Source organism: Diabrotica undecimpunctata, chromosome 1 (assembly GCF_040954645.1).
Source record: "Diabrotica undecimpunctata isolate CICGRU chromosome 1, icDiaUnde3, whole genome shotgun sequence".
In the NCBI taxonomy this organism is placed as follows: domain Eukaryota; kingdom Metazoa; phylum Arthropoda; class Insecta; order Coleoptera; family Chrysomelidae; genus Diabrotica; species Diabrotica undecimpunctata.
The window spans coordinates 157,735,304-157,756,460 of NC_092803.1; the positions used below are offsets into that span (position 1 = coordinate 157,735,304).

The 21,157-nt window shown below is 33.9% G+C and overlaps 1 protein-coding gene across 2 annotated transcripts in view; it reads left to right on the forward strand.

Annotated features, from left to right (window-relative positions):
• Positions 1-21,157, forward strand: part of LOC140432420 (synaptotagmin-12-like) — a 169,595-nt gene that overhangs the window by 103,394 nt on the left and 45,044 nt on the right. For both annotated transcript variants that reach the window (XM_072520309.1, XM_072520308.1), the window contains exon 4: positions 17,997-18,346. In XM_072520309.1, coding sequence (XP_072376410.1) covers positions 17,997-18,346 — 350 coding nt within the window. The remainder of the gene's footprint in view (positions 1-17,996; positions 18,347-21,157) is intronic.

The following is a 21,157-nucleotide window of genomic DNA, read 5'->3' on the forward strand; positions in this document are numbered from 1 at the left end:
TCTTCTTAGATTTCAGGAAAAGTTAATTCAGAATTATTTGCAATTATCAATTTTGCCCCTCAGGATCAAGTTTACCCCATTTAACGGTATCTTATCGTTTGTACCAGCACATGAAGAGAGAACTTTATTTTCCACTTTAGCAATTATTATTTTAATACAGTTTTGAAAGATTTGTGATTATAAGAAAAGGACGTCTTTTCCTTGGTGAATATTTTATTAAGAAAACGTCTGCTATTGATTTGAGATATGTGAACTACATTCCAGTAATATTCAGAACATTTACAGTGTGGTAGTATGCAAACAATCAGAACTGTTTGCTATTTGGGAATCTGCCAGACAATGTAAATCGATCTTAGCCTTTCGCGACTCAAAAATGTTTGGGACGAACTCAGAAACTGAGTTTCAAAGAGCGTCTAACAAAAAGATTTTACATTTGTTAGGATTCTTTTTTCTGGAGGTTTTAATCTCGGAGTATAATATTTCAAGAAAAATTCATGATAATAAAAAATATATTTACATCAAATTTGTATGGTTAAATTAATGATTTTCTGTTTAATTAATTAGGACAACCATTTTTTTTTTGGAGTCATTTGTAGTTCGACATAACCTATTTGTTAAAAAAATATATGACAATTTTAAACCAAAATTAAGCATACTAATTCGTACCAACTAACAGATTAGCGCCCAGTAATATCATTTGGTGTCACAAAATTCGTTATTTTTAAAACAACGAAAACATTGTTTGACAAAGTCAAACATGTCATTGGTTTGTAGTCATCTTATGATCTTATTGTACTAGCGAGAAGCTGATAGTTACTCCTTCATTGTTGTTGAAGGAAGTTATCACTGTGATTGTCTACGTGGTTTTCCTATTCTTCTTCTTCTTTAGGTGCCGTCTTCTTAGCGAAGGTTGGCGATGACCTCTGCAAAGTCTTCCCTATTTTGGGCTTTCCTTGTTAAACTTTGAAAGTCTAATCCTGTCCAATATTTGATGTTGCGCAGCCAGGTCATTTGTCGTCTACATGGGCCACGTCTGCCTTCTATTTTCCCTTCTAAAATAATCTGAAGGAAGTTATACCTGTTTTGTCTAAATATGTGTCCAAGATAAGACGTTTTACGCTTCTTGACAATTTCTGTGTTATGGTGGACTATCGTCATTTTTACCACATCTAACCCAAAATTTGAAAAAAAGTACAAATGTAATTATAAACACTTTTATTATAAAGAATTAGAAAAAAATGTAAGTCTTAGTAAGTAATAAAATATAAATAAAGTCGATGTACACTTTCGTTTGCACACATTGTACATATATATTACCCCGGTGTTCTTCACATGTAGCGTGATGGTATTGGTTACAATATGTAGTAGTCATGCGCGTCTTTTTACTCGGACAATGTTGTAAAGTTGTAATGCCCAATCGTTCTTTCAGCCAGGGTTTGGCGAGATGACGAGCCAATTAAACCATATGTTCGTATTGGGATAAAACTTTAACTTTAACTAATTTATTATTAATATAATGTAAAACATTTTTGGGGGCATTCTTCAACAATGTGATGGACGGTCTATCGTTGCGCACCACAGTCACACTCAAGAGTAAGGACTTTTCCCCATCTATATAAGCTGTCAACACATCTACCGCTACTTGTTCTTATACTGTTTAGCGTTGTTCATGTATTGCGGGTTAGTTCAAAACCTGGCGGTTTCTGATCGATACAGACTATTTGGTGTGCTTCCTGTGGGAGTCGCTCTCCCATTGTCTTCTCCAGGCAGATTTTTGGTAAGGTTGAAATGTTCCTGATGTAAGGAGTTGGCTCTTAGCAATGGAGGATGTCTGGAGCGCAGTCTGTTTATTTCGATATCAAGCTTATCATGGTGGATGTGTAGTTGATGGTTAGCCTTGATTTTTTGATATTCTCCGAAAAGATAATGACTTCTTCGCAGTTTCGGCGGTGCAATGTAACTCAGAATGGGAAGCCAATAGTTCGGTGTGGGTCTAATTGTACCTGAGATCATTCACATTATCTGGTTTAATTGGGTGTCAATAATCTTAGTGTGTTTGTTATTGAGCCATACCGGGGAAGCATATTCAGCCACCGAGTATACAAGTCCGAGAGCGGATGATCTGAGTACGAAGGCTGAGGACCCCCATGTAGTTCCACATAGCTTTTGGACGATATAATTTCTCATTTTTAGTTTTGATGCCGTTCTTTGTAGGTCTTCTTTAAAACAGCACACTTCGGTTTTTGTTGCATTGGGCCGTAGCCTTCATTTGCGAAAATATTCTCCCATAACGGCAAGGTCATCCGTTAGTATTGTTACTGTAATATCAATGTTATTATGTCTTGCTGCAATGGCCCAATCGTCAGCGTAGCCAAATTTCTGCAAAGTTGTCCCAGGTAGGTCCGCGATGTATAAATTAAAGAGTAAGGGTGCCAAAACAGATTCTTGTGGCAGTGCATTGCTGAGCTTCAATTGGACACTTTTAAAATTGTTCATTGTGACTTCAAAAGGTTTGTTGCTGAGCATGCTATCAATGAGTTTAGTTACCTTTTGACACGGGATGGCACGGATTAGTTTGCAGATTAGTCCTTGTCTCCAGATAGTATCGTATGCAGCTGCTAGGTCAATGAAAGCAATGGATGTTTTTTGCTTTCTTTAAAAACCTGCTTCAATATGTGTTGTTAGGGATAGGATCTGATCTGTGTTATTGCGGTTAGGTCTGAACCCTGCTTGCTCAATAGGTATCAATTAAAATATGTTTTTACTAATTCTGTCGTAGATTAAGCGTTCCAATAGTTTATAGACACATCTCGGCAGTGCAATCGGTCGGTAGTTTTGGGGCTAATCATTTGCCTTTCCTGGTTTTAATGTGGCTATAATGGAGGCCTTTTGTAGTGAATGGGGGATTTCTCTTGATTTTAACATATCTGTATAGAAATTAGCCAAACATTTCCTAGCATATTTGCCACAGTGGAGTAAAAATTCTGGATGGATTTTATCGGAGCCGGATGTCTTTCCAGACTTAATTTCTGATATTGCTGGAATAATTTCTTCTGGAGTAAACTCGTCAGTGTATTCAGATGTAGGCGGGCATGCAGACTTTAGTATTTTTAGTTTTTGTTTTACTTTGGTGGTGTTGTCACGATCTCTAGATCCTCTTGAGGTTGCTAAAATATGGGGGGCTACTCTGTTGGGAGCTATTTGTACTTTGTCTTCAGTTGGAAGTCTGTTACTACCAAGTTTTCTAAGTAAAGACCATGCTTTTCTGCTTGATTTACCAATGTCTAATCTTTCCACAGTTTCCATCCATTTTTATCGTCTGGCTGCATCCAAACTGTGCAGTAGTTCGTCCGCAATTTCTCTATCTTGGCTTTCGTTGTATTCTTAATACAATTTCTTATATTTTTCATCCCATCCTGGGACATACTCATTAAGATATCCTCTAGCTATAGTTTTCTTCGCAAATTATATGCAGGTATGATATAACAATGAAAAAAAAAAAGATCGTTTTTTTGCTTTGTACGTTTAATTTCTCAAGTACATGTTATAAATAAATATTTTGACTTTTTTCAAGCTTGGCCTGGAGGAACTTGTTTTAAATCAACAACAAATGATTTTATCGATTTCCAGCGTCACAAAATGGGGCGTGTTTTTCTTCCATTCAGCAGTAAATATCAATTAACAACTGCATAATAGTTTGGTAGATAATAGTTGTATAAAATTGTTTTTGATTATCCAATACTTCCTCATTTTTGCTAGTAAAATTGTTTTTCCTTTATTGAAAAATGCTTAGTAGAAAATATTGATCCAAAATATATTAAATAAAACGTATTAAGCATATATTTAAATATCTTTATTCCATAATAGTCTTTTGAATTTTGTTCACTTAAGTATAAGGTTTTTTTATAAATTATCCTTGTACATATTGACGAACACGTCAAGAATAATCATCCACCTACAGCGAGAATGAGCGATGAAAGACACCGATAAGAAACGGGTGACATCAACTTGAGCATAATACAAGGACGTGACTGGAGCGACTTCAGATAAGAGGCTTAGAGTCAAACACAAATTCGGAATCTGTTTGATGGCTGTGGTGGTGGGTGACAAAGAAACTTGTGTGTCTAGTAGATTAATTAGGTTTCTATCTATACGGTCTTTCAAAAGATCATGTTTATGGTCAGACAGAAAATCGTGGGTCAAATATATCAAAAATTATAGTAGACGGAATATTTTCTTTCTTTTTTTTTACATAAATTGTATCCATGGTTGAGATATTATATTCAATAAATTATAGAATGAATATATGGCAGGGTGCGCAAATCAACGCAACCTTCACGGTTTCAACGTTTTTCTGGTTCCAAGTAAATTTTAAGTGATATATTTTCAACCCGGTAAGTCCCCAATTATTTAGTTTAATATTTGCTAAGAACGTTGCGGGGTAAGGTACATAACGTTAGGTTGTTAAGTTAATTGTTGGGAAAAAGTGCTTAATGGTCCAGATTGAAACAAGTTTATGTGGGGCACAGTGAAACATGTTTCTCTGTACCCCATGACACATGCAACAATGTTTTAATTATTTATTTTTTAGTTGTCATCCAAGTTTAAGATGGCTCATAACCGTAAGCGCAAAACAAACATTGGCACTTTCAGTCAAGAGCAGATGAAAGTAGCTGTGCGTCTCGTTGTTCAAGAAAATCTGCCTATAAGACGAGCAGCCGAATCACAAGGTGTTGCCTATGTTACTTTGTTTAGGTAAGAAATCAGATGCATTTAAGTAACTTTTTCTGTTGTATGCACTATTTTTCATTTCTAAAAATAGTTTTTCTTTTATTTTAGGTATGTACGCAAAGTTAAAGCAAACCCCGATTCAGACACTGTTTTTCGTCCCAAATATGATGTAAGGTTAATTTTTACACATGATGAAGAGAAAACCTTAGTTGACTATATTTTGACCTCTGCAAAGATGTGCTATGGACTTACTCCACTGAAATGCCGCAAGCTTGCGTTTGAGTCAGTAATAAAAAACAAATAAGGAAATCCCTAATAATTGGAAAGAACAAAAAATGGCAGGTAGAGAGTGGTATTTTGGCTTCAGGAAAAGGCATCCAGAATTAAGTTGTCGAAAACCAGAAGCTTGTAGTTTATCCCGTTCTACTGCGTTTAACAGGCACAATGTTTCAACTTTTTTCAAAAATCTCGAAACAGTTCTTAAGCGTGAGTCTCGTTTTAGTGATGGCAGTAGAGTCTTTAATTTAGACGAAACTGGAACCACTACAGTTCATGCTCCTCCTAAAATTCTTGTCAAAAAAGGTATGAAACAGGTCTCTCAATGTACTAGTGGAATTAGAGGGGTTCTTGTAACGACCTGCAGTTACATTTGTGCTGGTGGTTATGCCTTACCTCCGGCCATGGTATTTCCCAGAGTTCATTTTAATGAAATGATGATACAAGATGCTCCAGCTGGTACGTTGGGATTGGCTGCTTCTTCTGGATGGATGAACAGGGAATTATTTCCGCAAGTAATGGAACATCTTATAAAATATTCTTCTAGTTCTTGTAACAACCCCAGCCTTCTCATCGTGGATAATCACGAGAGCTATTTGTCAATGGAAACCTTAGATCTTGCAAAGTCGAATGGGGTCACAATATTAACACTACATCTACACTGCTCAAACAAAATGCAGCCCTTAGATGTAGCAGTATTTTCATCGTTCAAGGCGCATTATAAGAATGCCATGCAAAGTTGGCTTCTTAATCACCCTGGTATTCCAGTAAATATTTTTAATGTCGGAAGTTTTGTTAAAGTTGCGCATGAAAGATCAATGACACCTACGAACATTAGTTCAGGATTTAAGAAAACTGACATCTTCCCTTATGATACAGAAATATTTTCAGATGACGATTTCCTCATGTCGGCTGTAACAGACAGACCGGAAAATCATTCTGAACCGACAGTTATTCAACAGCCTGAGCAAGAAACAGAAAAACAGCAAGGCATCGAGGGAACTGATGAAACGCCAGCAGAAAATAAAACCAATAATAAATCTTCTTTTGTTTCTCCACAAATCTTTCGAGGATTTCCAAAGGCACAAAAAAGAAAGATTCAGAAATCTAGAAGGCAAGGAAAAACAATTATTGCGACTGACACTCCTGAAAAGGAAGAACTAGCTAAAAGGGAATTGAGTAGAAAAAAAATAAACCAAACAGCTGTTAAAAAGGTGACAAGAAAAATTACAGATGATGATGATGACGAAGAACAAGAATGGCAGGAATCATCAAGTGAAAGCGATTGGACACCGGAAGATCCAATTCCAGATCTTACTGAGGAATTAACCAGACCTCCAACTAAAAATAACTTCGTTTTGGTACAGTTTACGACCAAGAATTTGATTTACTTTGTTGGGAAAATATTGAATGTTTTGGAAAAAGATGAATTTGAAATTTCCTTTATGAGGAAAAGCGCAAAAGTAACTGGCAAATTCTTCTTTCCTACAAATCCAAATATTTCAGTTGTTCGGTTAGAAGATATTAAAATGCTTTTACCTCTTTCTGGCTCAACGTCAAGACAAAATGCCTACATGAGTTTTGAAATAAATTTTAACAATCATGACGTTCGGTAAAATATATCTATTAATAAGTTCATTTAGGTCCTAGTGAGTAAAACTTGTATGAAACTACATATTTTACATTAAACATATTTTTGTTTAGAAAGTGTTTCATTGTACCCCACCGATAGTTTCAGTGTGTCCCATATTTGGGGCACACTAAAACAAATGACATGGTAATAAAAAAATAATAAAAGATAGGTAATATTATTAGGTAATTCAAACCAATCGCTGCTATAATGACAAGTAATGTCTAATTTTTGCGATATTACAAACAAATTATACAAAAATCTAATTTTTCTAAAAAAAATGTCATTTGAAAAAAAAATGATCCACTGTGGAACACTCTCCCCTATAGATTTGGCAATATTTTAACGTTGTATTTGAGTTATTAGTACGATACAAAAGAGATGAAATTGTACTACCTTTAAATTAAAGGACAATGAAAACAAATAATGTAAATTTTCCTTTCACCCTATTTTTCCAATTTTGAGAAATATACTTTATTAAGACGTATTTTTGTTGACTAATTTATTGTTTTTAAATATTCGTTGAGAAAAAGAAATAGAAAATAGAAACGTTATTTAAGCAGAAAAAAAGTAAGAATTGTTTTCAAGAAGCAGAGAAATAACAGAAATAAATAATTTCAAATAGATGGAAGGAGTATTTTAAGGAAGTACTAAATGTAGCCAATACATCTACATTTAAAACAATTATAAACAACGAAATCAACGTATATCTACCATATCTAGAACAAACAAACAATAAAATCAAGTATTAAAAAAAGATTTCTGGAGAAGAAAATGGAATAAGATCTTATTAAATAAGATTCGTACTCCGACTGTTGACTAGTAAATACGTGCTATCATACGCTATACGAAGTGACATCGGTATTTGTAGGTTATTTAGTCCTCATTATTAGTAATAAGTATATTAGTATATTAGTTTGTTTTTAAAAGGAGAACTGCTGTAAGTACATTTTGATTTTTTGGATAATCGAGTCAGTGTTCTTGTTGAGGATATCATTGGACATGAAGATATTAATATGAGTTCGTGTATAAACAATAAAAATAATAATCAATTAAATGAATTATCTGGTACCGATACACTCGACAAAAACTTGGTGAACAAATCCCCTTCGTTGGCTCAGTGAAGATGTTCGTTCAGTTGTAATGGAAACACCAAATAATAGTAGCAGAGTTTATTGATGAGACGTACACTATGGGTGTTGACCCGGGATTACTTTGAGTAGAGACTGATGAAGTTGATCGTTGAAGACTATCAAGTTTGTTGAGTGAATATTGATTGAATGCTTCTCTAGGCAAGAGATCTTAGTTTTATATACCTAAGTTTTAATTGGGTCAATATTTTCGCGGGCCTCGCGTGATATGTGTATCTAATTTATGTAAATTGTTTAACTTTGTCAGCACTTTTGACTGATGTCCAAATTATATTATTGATAATTGACCAAATGTGTATGTAACCTAATTAACTACGTGTGTGTATTTAATAACAAATAAATTCATTCGGTCTACTGGGTGATAAAATTATACTGTCCAATTTCGGATATGAATTCTGAAGATTTGATATTGGACACTTGGAATCGGACAAAAACTCATATTACGATAAACAACGTTTATTAAATCAATTAACAAATAGATTTGAACCTAATGATTTGGGACCGTTTCATGTTTCTGTTGAACATTTAGAATTAAATATTGGGAGATTACATCCAATGAAGTTAGGTGAAAATTCAATAAATTTAAAAGAGTATGATAAAAATATTATTGAAATTAGTACGGTTGGTCGCAATCGTATAAAAATCGAATTAAATTCGGGTGGTATTGCCAATAAATTATTAAAGATCCATTCTTTGGAAAGAATAATTTACTTGCATATATCCCGGGTCATCTCATAGAAAAACGCGGGTTAGTTCGTTCAGTTGATACTTCCTACAGTGAGAAGGCCCTTCTACAAATGATTAATTCTAGTGTACCTATTAAAAAAAGTAAAACGCATGACTAGAGTGAACCAAAAAGATAACAATATGGAACGTGTTCCTCGTCAAATGATCATTGTTACGTTTGAAGGAAAACTCATTCCCCAATTTATTTATAGTAATAAACTTAGATGCACTATAAAATCTTATATTAATCCAGTTATGCAATGTTTTCGTTGTCTCCGATACGGCCATTCCGGCTTACAGTGTAGGGAAAAGAAAAGGTGTAGAAATTGTGGGTCAGAAAATGAATCTGTGTGCGAAGCATGCAATGTTTATTGCAAAAATAATAGTCACAATTCTACTTATAAGGAGTGTCTAGAATTTAAAAAGCAAACTAGAATTAAGGATGTCTAATTTGAATATAACTCTTAAAGAAGCTTAAACAAATTATTACCACTCCGGCCTATTCTAGCCTCATACAAAAAAATTAATTTGCTCTATTGATTCAACTATAGAATTCCCTGCTTTAAAACCTTCCCAAGCACAACATCCTCTCCGCAATACTTCTTCTAAATCGAACGTTAGGTCAACACATGATCCACCATCTTCTCCTAAACCCTTGCCAAAAAAAAAAAGAAAAACTAGTGATTCTTCTCCCAATATCCCGTGCATTGGACGAGAATATAATAATAGCTTTTGTGTAGGACCGGTCTTCCAGTTTGGAAAAGAGCCGCAAAATTATTTTTCAACATTTAAACATCAATTAATTTCCATGTTAACAAATTTTTTCCACCAATTTTCAAAGACTCCATTATCACTCATAACAGTAATTTAAATTTTAAAGATATAGAGTTTGTGGAATCAATATCATTCTTGGTAACCACAAACTGGCAATAGTATCTCCATATAAACCCTCCGATGTTAGAGCGAAATCTCCAGACTACATAAAATTTTTTAGTCAAATAAAACATGATTGCATAATAGGAGGCGACTTTAATGCCCATCACGCCATGTGGTTATCACCTGTATGCTCACATGATGACATGATGACAGAGTTTTGGTGGATGCTTTAGATCATTTTTTAAACTTGATTGTTATAAACGATGGATCTGCCACAAGGATTTCCGCTCCTGGCCAGGCTAAATCTGCCGTAGATCTCACAATTGCTTTATCTAAGGTATTATCTAAGGTATGTCCCACACTTGGTTGGTCTTTTAGTCAGGATACGTATGGATCAGACCATTACCCAATCAGTATTACGCTTAATAACTATTATCACAATGATGCAATCATGTCCCCATTATATAGATGGTTCTATGAATGAAGCAAATTGGACCTTATATACAGCTAAAATAGAGAAATCATTTTTCACGCCACCAAACTGCATCGATACCAACGGTATGTGTATATTTTTAATGGAACAGATTACGAATGCTGCGAACAAAGCTTGCAAAATTCTAAGACCATCCTCAAATATATCATACAAATCACCTAAATGGTGGGACGAGGAGTGCAGTGAGATATCGAATAAGACAAAAATTGCATGCAAGGTACAAACAAAATATGTGTCTAGCAAATTTTGTTAAATATCAAAAAATAAAGGCTAAATGTAAACGAACCTTTAAACAGAAATGCAGAAACAGTTGGGCAAACTTCTGTGTCAATCTGAACCGACAAACTCATCCAAATAAAATATGGAATAAAATTAAGAAATTTAAAAAAATTAAAATCTGTATGTGCACGACGAAAATATTCGTTAAAAATTTGTTTCATAAAATAGCTCCTTGCTATGTTCCTTCTTTAATATATTCCACTGAAGATAAATTTAAATCACATTTTTGTCATCTCCTATTAGTATCAAAGAACTAACTGCTAATATTAAGTATTCTAAGAGATCCTCCCCTGGGATTGATGGTATCAATTATCTTATCATATATAACTTGCCTACAATAGCACTTCAATTTCTCCGTGATGTTTTTAACAATATTCTAATTAAAGGTGATAACTGTGATTCTTTGAAGCAGTGTCTTATAATATATATCCCAAAAGCTAATGATCCCAATGTCTAAGACCGATATCTCTTATGTCATGTATATTGGAAACATTTGAACGAATCACGAAAAATCTATTAGAATAGTGGATGGAAAGTAACAACCTTTACCCAGACGGTTAGCTTGGGTTTCGTAGAGGGAAAGGTACTATGAATCGCATTTTACACTTAGCAACCGATATCCAGTTAACTTATTCTAAAAATCAATATACAGCTGCTTTATTTGTGGACATTTCAGGTGCATATGATAACGTTATTCCAAACCTTTTGCTTGTTCAACTTGTTGAATTAGAAGTGCCTAGTAAATGTGCCTATGTCCTAGTCAATCTATTTACAAATAGACAAGTCCATATTCGTTTAAATAATTAACTGATTGGCCCAAGGATAGTTAACAAAGAGTTACCTCAGGGCTGAGTTCTTAGTCCCTTACTATTTAACTTGTATTCATTAAACTTACATAGCTACTATGAGAATGCAGTGTAACATTTTACAATATGCTGATGACTTCTGTTTCTATGTTAAGAAAAAAACTGTTCAACAATGTATTAATGCCCTTAAAGTAAATATGTCTTATTCCAAAAAGTATTTTGATAGTCATGGGCTTGACATCTCACCTAAGAAGTCAGGTGTAGTATTTTTTTCGAGACACAGGTTACCAAAAGTTAGTACGTTAACATTCTCCCAGGTGGAAATTCCTCTATATAACAGTTTTACATACGTAGGTGTTACCTTGGATTTAAAATTAACCTGGAACGAGCATATGAATAATTACATTACCAAATATGAAAAAAGCCTTAATATCCTTAAGGCCGTTAATCGATACGATTGGGGAGAAGACCCGAAAATAAACTTATTATTTTACAGAAAACATACCAGATCAATTTTGAACTATGGAAGCTTTTTCTATGGATCAGCGACAAAATCTCGTTTGATTAAATTGGATCGAATACAATACAAAGCTTTAAGGTTAGTCCTAGGAGCTCTCAAATCTACTCCCACATCAGCCCTTTTGGCAGAATGTAACGAACCACCTTTACATTTAAGACGTCTATTTTTGGCAGAGAAATTTATTCTTAAATGCCAGTTTAATAATCAAAGCAGCTTATTACAAAAAATATCTTGTCTCTCTGTTTAAAATCTAACAAACAAATGGTGGGCAAATAAAAACTCTCCAACTCTAGCTGTTGCTTTCCCCAATGTATCACAATATTCATTAAATGTAGAAGGGAGTCCATTCTTTGGTTCCAATTAGGACATACTATATGAATATAAACCTGCTGTAGTAATTCCTTCATTTATTTCAATTATCACGAAGATTTAGTAGTACAGAACAAGCTGGAAGACTAACCATTCTTGTAAAATTTATACCGATGGCTCAAAATCGTCTGGTGTTGGCTGTGCCATTTACATAGACAATATTCAAAATTATTTTTAGTACAAATTAAAATCAGATTGCTTAATATTCACAGCTGAATTGGTAGCCATTGTCAAGGCGTTGGATTGGATAATTAATAGCACATTATATTTCGAACGATATATAATTTTATCTGACTCACAGTCCGTCCTCCTCGCATTAAGACACTTCTCTAAATACATATATACCAACAGACTAATTCTAAAAAGAATTGCACTTTGTGTGGGTTGAAGGTCACTCTAATATTACAGGCAATGAAAAAGTAGACCATCTGGCTAAAGACGCTACTTTAGTGGATATACAATACAAGTTGCCCAAATGGGATTTAGTTTCAGCTAGAAAGAAACATGTCAGATTTAATTGGAAATTTGAGTGGCAATCCTTTACTAACAGTAGCAAAAATACATAATGCTGTATATATCCAACTCTTCCATCTACTCCCCCAGATGACAGAAACTGCATATCTTGGAAAATTTATACAGTGTACGTTAGATGCCTTTTTGGACAGGCTACAGTAAACGCTTACCTATATAGAATAAAACTTTCCGAAACTGATCTGTGAATGTAATGACGACCTAAACCACTGAATGTTTCAATGTCGGTATAATCAAGAAGCCATCAAATTTTTATTTCAAGCCATCTCCCAACAAAAAATCATACTGCCGCGGAACGTTGCTTCTATTCTCTATTTAGGTAGTTGAAATCCAACTATTAGATCGATTTTATGGGAATTTTTCAAGAGTACCAAACGGAAAATCTAAACTGCCTTTTTCAGTGTTATGTGAATCCGAAATGGTAGGAAGTTAGTTGTTGTATTTCCCATTGTCTCTCCTTTTATTTTTATGTTATTTACCTTTAACCGTTACTTGTATTGTTTGTATAAAAAAAAAGTCACTATGAAGGGCACCTTAGCATGAAGTGTGTGTTCCTGTTTAATCCTTTTTGTATAGTCACCCAATAGTGTTTTCAATCGAAAGGTTAGGAAATTGAATTAATGAACGAACGGTTAGGAAATTGTCAGAAATGAATGAAGAAAGTGTAGGAGTTAATAGTTTTTACGTATTCAACCAATTATCTCGCTAAATAGGTCTTGAACCTAAGGCCAAAAAAAACTTAAATTATGGACGAGAAAAATTAGCTGAAGAATTGCACTAGCTCATAAAAATTATATAGGGGTTGAAAGAAATGACTACATATTGGAACAGATCACTTTTAATAACGGTATATAAAAAAGGAAATAGGCAAGACTGCTCAAACTATAGGGAATTATCCAGCCTTGCTGGATGCGGTATATAAAATATTAGCGAATAGGATTGAAGCAAAATTAGAAGAGTACACACAACACATAATAGAAGAATATCAATGCGGGTGTCGAAAAAATAGATCAGTCACAGAACATATTTCTACACTGAGACTAATCAAGAGAATGTGTTGTGAGTGTAATATTTCTATCTATGCTGTCCATGCTATCTATGCTCTATCGATTTCAAATAAGTATATAATTCATAAAACTGACAAAAATTACTAAATTTATAAAACGATTTGAAAATCTTACCTTAAGCAAATTAACTTACCTAGTTAGATTAGAATGACAATCAGCAACGTAAGGATGAAGATTAAATACAACGGAAAACTCTCAGACAGTCTTAAAACAAAACAAGGTTTAAAGCAAGCGGACTGTTTTTCTATAACCCTGTTTAATCTGAAGTGTCGAGACAAGCCAACATACATATATAAAAAACAGTTTTAAGAACTACGTTCCTCTATGCAAGCGGATAATATGGATGGTAAACCAAATATAGGAAAAAAACATAAATATATAGATAATAAGAAATAGATTGACAAAAATTTTTAGGGACATCAAACAGCGGGAGGTAGATAAAAGAAGAACCAATGCCGAGATCATTTTAAAGAGCCTTCGGTATCAGAAGTTATACAAGCATTAAGATTAAGATGGTTGTAACAATTAGAAAGAATGAAAGAAGAAAAAATATCAAAGATATTAACAGATACAGAGAATACGTTGACCAAGTAAAAGATGGTTAGATGAAGCAGAAAATAACTTTAAAGAGAAAGGTGAAATTCGAGCGCAAAAAGAATAAAAAATATTACGAATTTTTTAACAGTAGGCCGACTGTTTCATAACTCTTGAAATAGTACTTTTTAAGTTGCACTTTGGAGGTTGTTTCGTTTAGGAAACAATACGTTTGTTTATTTCTGCTTTTAAAAGTAAGCTGGATTTCGTTCGAAAACAGTGGTGTCAAGTAAATTATGCATATATTTAAAACACTTGGTTATACAAATTGGTGATAAACCAAATATAGGAAAAAAACATAAATATATAGGAAAGAAATAGATTGACAAACATTTTTGGAGACATCAAACAGCAGGAGGTAGATAGAAGACGAACCAATGCCGAGATCATTTTAAAAAGCCTTCGATATCAGAAGTTATACAAGCATTAAGATTAAGATGGTTGTAACAATTAGAAAGAATAAAAGAAGAAAAAATATCAAAGATATTAATAGATACAGAGAATACGTTGACCAAGTAAAAGATGGTTGGATGAAGCAGAAAATGACTTTGAAGAGAAAGGTGAAATTCGAGCGCAAAAAGAACAAAAAATATTACGAATTTTTGAACAGTAGGCCGACTGTTTCATAACTCTTGAAATATTACTTTTTAAGTTGCACTTTGGAGGTTGTTTCGTTTAGGAAACAATACGTTTGTTTATTTCTGCTTTTAAAAATAAGCTGGATTTCGTTCGAAAACAGTGGTGTCAAGTAAATTATGCATACATTTAATATATTGAAAACACTTGGTTGTACAAATTAAAACCAAAAAAAATTTCAATTGAATCAACCTGGTCGAAATAGAATGACCAAAGAAAGAAGTGGAAAAAGCTGATAATAATAAACGCAGGTTTACACGTATTCGCCAGTCGCACTAGCACGACAGGACTGTCTCGAATAGAACGCATGGTCTATTTTTCATGCCAGTGGCTTTCATCCGCGTTTCCTCTAACCCTGCTCCAGCAGTTGGCGTACCTGTAAAGAGTACAACAGATGACTGACTGTAAACGTGCCTGTCCAGCGCTATCCTAGTCAAGCACTGGCATGCCAATAAGACTGGCGCCAGCTACTGGATACTTGTAAACGTGCCTTTATGTAAACACTTTAACCTGCCAACGCTATCTCGAATAGAGACCTGGTCTACTTTTCATGCCAGTGGCCCTCTTCCGCGTCCCCTCTAACCCTACGCCAACGGTTTTAGACACATGTAAACACTTCGTTCCCGTCGCTAGTGTACCTGTAAAGAGTACAACAAATGACTGACTTACTGTATGCGTGTAATCGTGCCTCTGTAGCGCTGTCTTATTCAAGCACTGGCATGCCAGTGAGACTGGCGCCAGCTACTGGATACATGTAAACGTGCCTTAAAATTTAGACCACTCAATCATTTTAAGCGGATATAATTCTGTAAAAATATGATTTAGAAGACCCATGAAAATAAGAATTTTTTTATAAATTTTTTATGGGATAAATATTTTTTCCCCACTCAAAGAAAGTGTAATTCGTCTATTGTACTCTCTTAGTCTGGAAAAATTTTGAATATTGTTGTGAGGACGCATTATCTTAGAAAATTGAACGTTGGGACTGGAATCTAATTTAATTGAAATATTTTCAGTTCTTGCAAGATTAAAATTATCCGGAAGTTAAAAAACCTAAGATACATTTCTACAATATTTGGTTTTAACACAACGGTGGTGCCTTCAGGATGCATTATTTATTTGTCCAAATTATGTAGATTAGATATCTACTTGGTGAATTTTCAAATTGATATCTACTTTCGATGATAGTTTGTTCTTAATTTTCTTTACCACTCTGTTTGACTGGTTTTTCTTTAAGTCATTTCTTCTTCTTTTTAAGTTCCATCTTCTATCGAAGGTTGGAAATCACCATGGCTATGCGGACTCTGTTGACTGCCGCTCTAAAAAGTTCTGCACTACTGCATTCAAACCATTCCCTTAAGTTCTTAAGCCAGGATATTCTACGTCTTCCCACATTTCGCTTTCCTCAGATTTTGCCTTGCATAATAAGTTGTAATAATGCATATTTTGCCCTCTCATCACATGTCCTAAGTACTCAAGTTTTTTTCTTTTGATAGTTAATATTATTTCCGCCTCATTTCTTATCCTTCTAGTTACTTCCACGTTTGACATTCTTTGAATCCATGATATTCGTAGGATTCTTTTGTAACACCAAAATTCAAAGGCGGCCAACTTATTCAGATGGCCTTGTTTTAGTGTCCACGCTTCCAAGCCATAAAGAAGAGTAGAGAACACGTAACATCGAAGCATTCTCAGGCGTAGTTCTAACCTTGTATCCCGACGTGCTATTTCAATGCGTGTCCTTATTTCTTTGGTTTGGTCTACATCTGATGTTATCCATGATCCTAAATATTTATAGTAATTAACACTCTCAATTGCAGTATCTTCAATAGTCAGTTGGATATTTGCATGTGCAGATTTAGTCATGATCATGCATTTAGTTTTCTTTAAATTTATCTTCAGTCCGTACTCATGACAGCGTTCATTAAGGCGTTGCATTACGTTCTGTAAATCATTGTTGTTATCCGTCATTATTACTTTATCGTCTGCAACACGTAAGTTATTCAAAACTTCTCCATTATTAGATATACCTTCTATTGAGTTTGAGAGCGCTTTTTGAAATACCGCTTTACTGTAGACATTAAAAAGTAGTGGGGACAGCACGCAACCCTGGCGGACTCCTCTCTGTATTTTGATATTTTGGGTCTACTGGTTGTCAACTCTTACCTTGGCAGTTTAATTTCCAATTTTTAATATATCTACAAGCTTTTTATGTTGAACCTTATCAAATGCCTTTTTAAAGTCTACAAAACATAAGTGCATGTCCTGATTCATGTCCATGCATCTCTGAGCCAGCACATTCAAGCTGAACAAAGCATCTCTTGTACTCATACCATTTCTAAAGCCAAATTGTTTCTCACTAATTTTATATTCGAGTTTTAACAATTCTGCTGTGAATTATTTTCAAAAATGTTTAAAGTGTGTGACTCATTAAAGCTATTGTTCTGTGATCTGAGCAAGTTGTTGCACTTGGCTTTTTTGGAATTGCTACAAAGATCGATTGCAGCCATTTTAGTCATTGTTATTTGTTAAATACGTGTAAGAATATCTAGCATATTCCAATTATTTCTAACTGATTTGTTTGGTTATGAATAAAGCATCTGCAGTTAGCCTATTTAATCGAAAACGTTGCTGCTGTTCTAAAAAAGCCAGAATAGGCCAGAATAGCCAAGTTTAAAGTATAAGTGGGCGTGTCGACTTTTAAGTAAACGAAATCCGGTTTGTGCGCTGGTTCTTTACATTTGGCATCCACTGTTTTGTAGAATCTTGTAACAATCTAGTACTCAAGGCGAATCGTACTCCACACTCACGAAAATGTAAAATTCGGTCATTTCTCAAATCGATATTTGGTATATTCTCTATAAACAAAAAGTGTATTAAGATTGTACAATAACGGACTGTCGCGTTGAGTGTTTCTTGCTTAAAGTTTCATTATAAACTCTTAAATCACAAGTGGTTTATATCTTTGAAGCTGTAATTGCTCATCAAACGTGTCCTCATCCTTCAACGGTCACTGCAAGAAACCTTTCTATGGAGATACATCCACCAAGAAGTCCTTTTAAGTAAGGCTTGAAGTAGAAATAATTTCAACGCTCTAAGGATTGTACGATAATTGGTAGGATTTCTACTTTAATTATTTTAATGTTGGTGTTCGACTGATCTGGTACAAAAATGCTATTTAAAATTCCTAAAAAGTACCTTTATATTTTCAATTATCGTTTCTTAATCATAAGTTGTATCCCTGATATAACAAAAAAACGTTTGCTTCACTAAAATTGCAGATCATTATTTCATTATATTCTTTGTTACAGAACTGACGAAACCAGCTACATTGAGAAAACTTCTATCTGTCCTATACCTCGCCCCGTATCCTCAGTAAACATGGCTAGCTTAATATCACAATCCTCATTTCCCATCTGTCTAACTCCCCCACCTAGTCCATCTATGTTCCAATTCCGCCAAAGTAGTCCCTCTATGACTGATCTTCCTGAAAGCAACTTGCTTCCCACACAAATACCTCCTTCCAGTTCCTATTCAGCACAATTCGTACCTACGAGTCCCTCGATATCACAGTTTCCTCAACCTAGCCCTTCGATGTCTCAGTTTCCACTAACGGAAGTGAACACGCAATATTCGAGCACACCACCTTTAAAGCTATCAGGTAAGTTGTGTGTAAATAGACAACCGGACCAAAGCGAGTACCGAAATCACACTTAAAAAAATTCGGTCTTTTAGTTTGTAGAGCAATTCGTTTTTCCATCTTAACATTCATATAGTCAAAACCTCAACAGTTTTAGAAAAGTTAATTAAGTCAGAAAACACTAATTAAGTGCGAGATTGACAAAATATATTATATAATATCGAGACGGTAGTGCCTTTGAGTGTAACCAATCTGATAAGAACTGCACAATATAGTCAGTCACTAATTAATATAGGGTTATTAAATTTAAATTGAATTATTTTCCACTAGAGTTACAACTTACATATCATAATATGTAATTTCCCTACTGTTCCTTCAGGCCATTTAGTTTCTTACAGGAATAAATGAATAATTATACTTTAATTTTATATTGGCCTTATTAAAAAACTTTTATTGGTTTATTAATTAAATATACAGTGAAGTCTTAAAGTAACGGATAAATTCATTGTATACAATATATATATATATATATATATATATATATATATATATATATATATATATATATATATATATATATATATATATGTATATATATATATATATTAATAAATATATATTAATATATATATATATATATATATATATATAATTATGAATACGAATGGAAAATCCTGTAACAAGTCAACTTTAATATATATAAATTGACTTGTTACAGGATTTTCCATATATATTGTAGCAATAGATATGTTAAGCGATCTAATTATGACGACGAAGAGGAATAAACATGTTTTAGTCATGGTAGATGTGTTTTCCAAATATGTAAAATTATACAGTTGCCGTACCACGAAAGGGGAAGAAATAATGAGAAAAATCGACAATTTTATAGCCACCTTAGGAACACCAAGAAGGATTCTTCTAGACAATGCAACATATTTTAGAAATGATCGTTTCAAGGGACAACTTCGAGAACGGGGAATAGAGACAAATTTTGTTAGCATCAGACATCCTCAGAGTAATCCGTCGGAACGTTTTATACAGGAAGTGACTAAATTTCTATGGATTACAACAGAGGGTCAACATCGACGATGGGATGGGAAAGTCGCCGAAGTAGAAACGTATCTAAATACCATCCCGAGCACAGTAACGAAAGAGTCCCCAGAATATATAATAAAGGGTATAATGCCACTACGACCATGGGAAGATATAGAACAAAAGAAATACACACAGATAATGGAAGATGTGCAGAGGAGATTGCGGAGACCAAACGAAAAATATATCCAGAGGCAAGACCAAAATAGGAAAAGAAGACCAGTTACTTTCAAAAAAGGTGAGAAGGTTATGGTGAGAGCATTGCGAGTGTCCAACATACCTAGCAACGTGTGCGGAAAGTTAATGCCTGTTTTTGAGGGTCCGTACATAGTAAACAATGAGAATGGGATAAATAGTTATGAGTTGAAGCACATAGTATCAGACAAGATTAGGGGAATTTATAATATCAACGATGTTTATAAATACTATGAATAAAATACTGAGATTGTTTTGAATAGAGAAAAATCCCTACATAATTCAGTAATTTTTATCATATGCAAATGCGGGGATTTGTCATACTTCTTCTTTCTCAACCAAAGAAAAAAATAAATAAAAAGATCCATCAGAATAAAATTTTAAGATATCATTATAAACAAAATGTATATAGTAATTTAAGATAAGATTTAGTGTAGATAAGAATAGAAATTTGTTTGGCAAACGACCTTTTCCGTTTCCAACAAAATTATCAACAAACCCCTTTGTGTAGAATTAGAAGACATTTTACCTGTAAGTTAATCTTGTCATTGTTTGTGTATTAAATGACCATAATATTCTAATCTTTGGAAACAGGTATAGATTGTGTATTAACAGACTGAGGATAGAAAAATCAATTTTGATTTATTCTTTCTCTGAAACAGTAATTTGGTCTTCCCAAATGATACACAGAATTTTTAGAAAAAACATTAACAGTAGTAAACAAGATTTGAGCTTTTGATTGGATAGTCGTTTTTGAATGGTAATGGGGTTAGCCTGATTAGGAGACGGGCAGAGGCAGTTGTAATTTGGCCATCGAAGGAAACAAACGTTTGTGAGAAGATAGGGTGTGGTTCGTGAGTTTGGATACCGGCATTGTGAAAAGAAGTGAATAGTTCTGCAGAAGGAGATAACAAGTAGATTAAAAGAGGTCCTTGTATCTACCGTGGGCATTTTGTGAAGTATATGTGAAAGTAGTTTTACGGCATCAAATTGACAAAAGGAGGTCCTTGTGTCATAAATAAGTAGCTGAGTTTTTGGAGAAGTGAATCAGGTGTTTTTGTGTAGTCTGCAGGAGGTTTGCAGAGACGTTAGGAAGGAGCCGAGGTGCCAAAGAGGAGAGATCACATCGTTGAGGAAACTGAACTTTTCTGGGTATGTGCCAACATACAATTCAATAAGAAAAAAAAAGCTGTAAGTGTTTTGTACAATTGAAATTGGTATCTGTGAAGGATCTGTGTTGACATCATGGTTATTATCATTCAAATTTAAAGAATTGAGTTTTGTTTGACTAATCAAAAGTTACAGTTTTGTTGTTTTTTGTTTCAAGTAAAGGAAAGTTTAAGTAAAATTGGTTTTCACTTATTATAAATTTGTGTAGATTTAAAATCTTATTATTATAAAAATTTCATTTATTTTCGTGTATGCTGATTGATAAGATTACGGCAGAAGTTGAAAATATCTAATATTAAGAGAGGTAGTTTTGGGTAATTAATGCAACATGATTGAAAGGTTTTGATTGGATGGAAAATAATTGTGGGGTAAAGA